Source organism: Trichechus manatus, unplaced genomic scaffold (genome assembly GCF_000243295.1).
Source record: "Trichechus manatus latirostris isolate Lorelei unplaced genomic scaffold, TriManLat1.0 scaffold00081, whole genome shotgun sequence".
Classification (NCBI taxonomy): Eukaryota; Metazoa; Chordata; class Mammalia; order Sirenia; family Trichechidae; genus Trichechus; species Trichechus manatus.
Window position 1 is genome coordinate 691,708 of NW_004444017.1, and position 2,621 is coordinate 694,328.

General features: G+C 31.7%; 1 protein-coding gene across 1 annotated transcript in view; it reads left to right on the forward strand.

Moving 5' to 3' along the window:
• Positions 1-2,621, forward strand: part of FERRY3 (FERRY endosomal RAB5 effector complex subunit 3) — a 51,346-nt gene that overhangs the window by 23,732 nt on the left and 24,993 nt on the right. Inside the window, exons 7-8 of the mRNA XM_012556897.2 lie at positions 1,107-1,213; positions 1,585-1,782. Coding sequence (XP_012412351.1) covers positions 1,107-1,213; positions 1,585-1,782 — 305 coding nt within the window. The remainder of the gene's footprint in view (positions 1-1,106; positions 1,214-1,584; positions 1,783-2,621) is intronic.

Here is a 2,621-nt window from a genome sequence, read left to right on the forward strand (position 1 = left end):
CTTTGAGGGGTTCAAGACTTCAGTGGAGGAAGTAACTGCAGATGTGGTGGAAATAACAAGAGAACTAGAATTAGTAGTGGACTCTGAAGATTTGACTGAATTGCTGCAATCTCATGATAAAACTTTAATGAATGAGGAGTTGCTTCTTATGGATGAGCAAAGAAAGTGGTTTCTTGAGATGGAATCTACTACTAGGGAAAATTCTGAACATTTTGAAATGACAACAAAGGATTTAGAATGTTGCATAAACTTAGTTGATAAAGCAGCAGCAGGGTTTGAGAGGACTGACTCCAATTTTGAAAGAAGTTCTACCGTGGGTAAAATACTATCAAACAGCATCGCATGCTACAGAGAAATCTTTCGTGAAAGGAAGACTCAGTTGATGCAACAAACTTCATTGTTGTCTTATTTTAAGTAATTGCCACAGCCACCCCAACCTTCAGCAACCACCACCCTGCTCAGTCAGCAGCCATCAACATCAAGGCAAGACCCTCCATCAGCAAAAAGATAATGACTCACTGAAGGCTCGGATGATGGTTAGCATTTTTTAGCAATAAACTATTTTTTAATTAAGGTATGTACATTGCTTTTTTTAGACATAATGCTATTACACACTTAATAGACTACTGTATAATGTAAACATAACTTTTATATGCACTGGGAAACCAAGAAATTCACGTGCCTCGCTTTATTGCAATATTCACTTTATTGCAGTGGTCTGGAACCAAACTCGCAATATCTGCCGGGTATGCCTATATATGTTTTAAAATATAATATGATTTTAAAGGAATGAATTAGTCATTTCAGTTAATCATTCTCTTAGGCCACTAGGAAATATTAAATGATAATATATGAATCGCTATTATAGTGGCTGAAAAAATAATATACATTACTTACTGTGAGGAAATGAAAGAACAAGTAAGAATTTTAGAACTTGTTGGTGCTTACGGTCTTATTTGTCACTGTGGATGAAGGATATGTTTAAGAATAAATTAAATCCTTTTTCAGCTGTTTAGTTTTCTCTCATTTTATTATCAAACTTGCCTTCCTTTAAGAAGTTTCTTGACAAACATACAAAGCATATTGATAACTTTTATTAATTTCAGTGAAGAAATTAAAGTCCAGCCAAGTCAGTTCAGAGAATCTGTAGAAGCAAATGGGAGGATTTATGAGGAACAGAGAAAGTTAGAAGAAAGTTTTACCATTCACTTAGGTAAGTGTATTAATTTTTGAAGTTATAATTTATTATAATTTGCGAAAACTTTTTTTGTCCTATAAGAGAAAAATCACTAGCCTAGGAGTAGGATACACCCATGGTATTTTAATTCCAAATTATATCCTGCTCCAAGAAAGCCTATAGCTTGTTGGCCATAAGTTTTCTGTTTTAACTTATGAATAATTTTTTGCAAATAGAAAGGTTATATATGTTAATAGTTATTAAAATGGGAAATTACAAGACCCATTTTTAATGATTATTCATAGCACAACATTTATTCTGGATTCTTGCCATAGAGATTTCCATCTTGTTGTACTGGATTTTTGCAGCTGCCTAAGTATCTTTCTGGGACTGTTCCCCACCTCCAGGAGCCCAGTTGAAGACCATGCATAATTTGAGATTGCTGAGAGCGGATATGCTAGACTTCTGTAAGCATAAACGAAATCATCGAAGTGGAGTGAAACTCCATCGGCTCCAAACAGCACTGTCACTTTATTCCACATCTCTCTGTGGCCTGGTTTTACTAGTAGATAATCGAATCAATTCATACAGTGGAATTAAAAGAGGTAAGTTAACAACATCCATATTTATTTCATTAAATTTCTCTTTTAATATCATTCTTATAAAGAAATGAATTATGGAAACACTAAAAAATATTTTAATCACATCAATATTCAAGTAGATCAAAGAGCACACATACCCAGCCCTAGCTATTTTAGGTTTATTTCATACTTTAGCATTTGTAGAGTGCTTCATATTTAGTTTTTCTTAAAATTCTATTATATTGTTAATAATACTCTTAGAGAATTCTTGTTCCAAGGTATACCAGAAAGAACAATCAGGATATAAATGTATTTTTCAATTTAGAAGAAGATTCTGGCTCAGTGAATTTTAGCTCATCCATTTTGCCTTTTTTTTTTTTTTTTTAAATAATCTATCTCTTAAATGTTCTAGGTAAAATTATACCTTCCCTCTTATTACAACTCACTTTTTATGATTATTTTTAAGTGTTTCAATATGGAAATTATATTGAAATGTATAGCTGTTTTTGAAAGAAGTTTGAATAAAGTATTTCGTTTTAGAAATACAACACCCTCCTTGCATTTTTGTAGTACTTTTTGGAGCCAGACTATGATCAAAGTATCTATTATTTAAAGAAGAGTTGAAATTATATTAAAATTTGTTTGTCTATTAACTGGTTACTTTTTTGAATGATTGAGAGGCTAAGTTTCTGATGAAAACAAAATTTGTATACCATAATTTAATAAGATATTAATTATTGAAAGAACAAATATAAGAAATCATACCCGTGAGTTTTATTTTCTATTTCTGCTAGATCTCATTGTCTGTAAGCAAATTCTAAATATTTGATAGTTCACTTAGAAGTTTGTAAATGTTTTGGGTC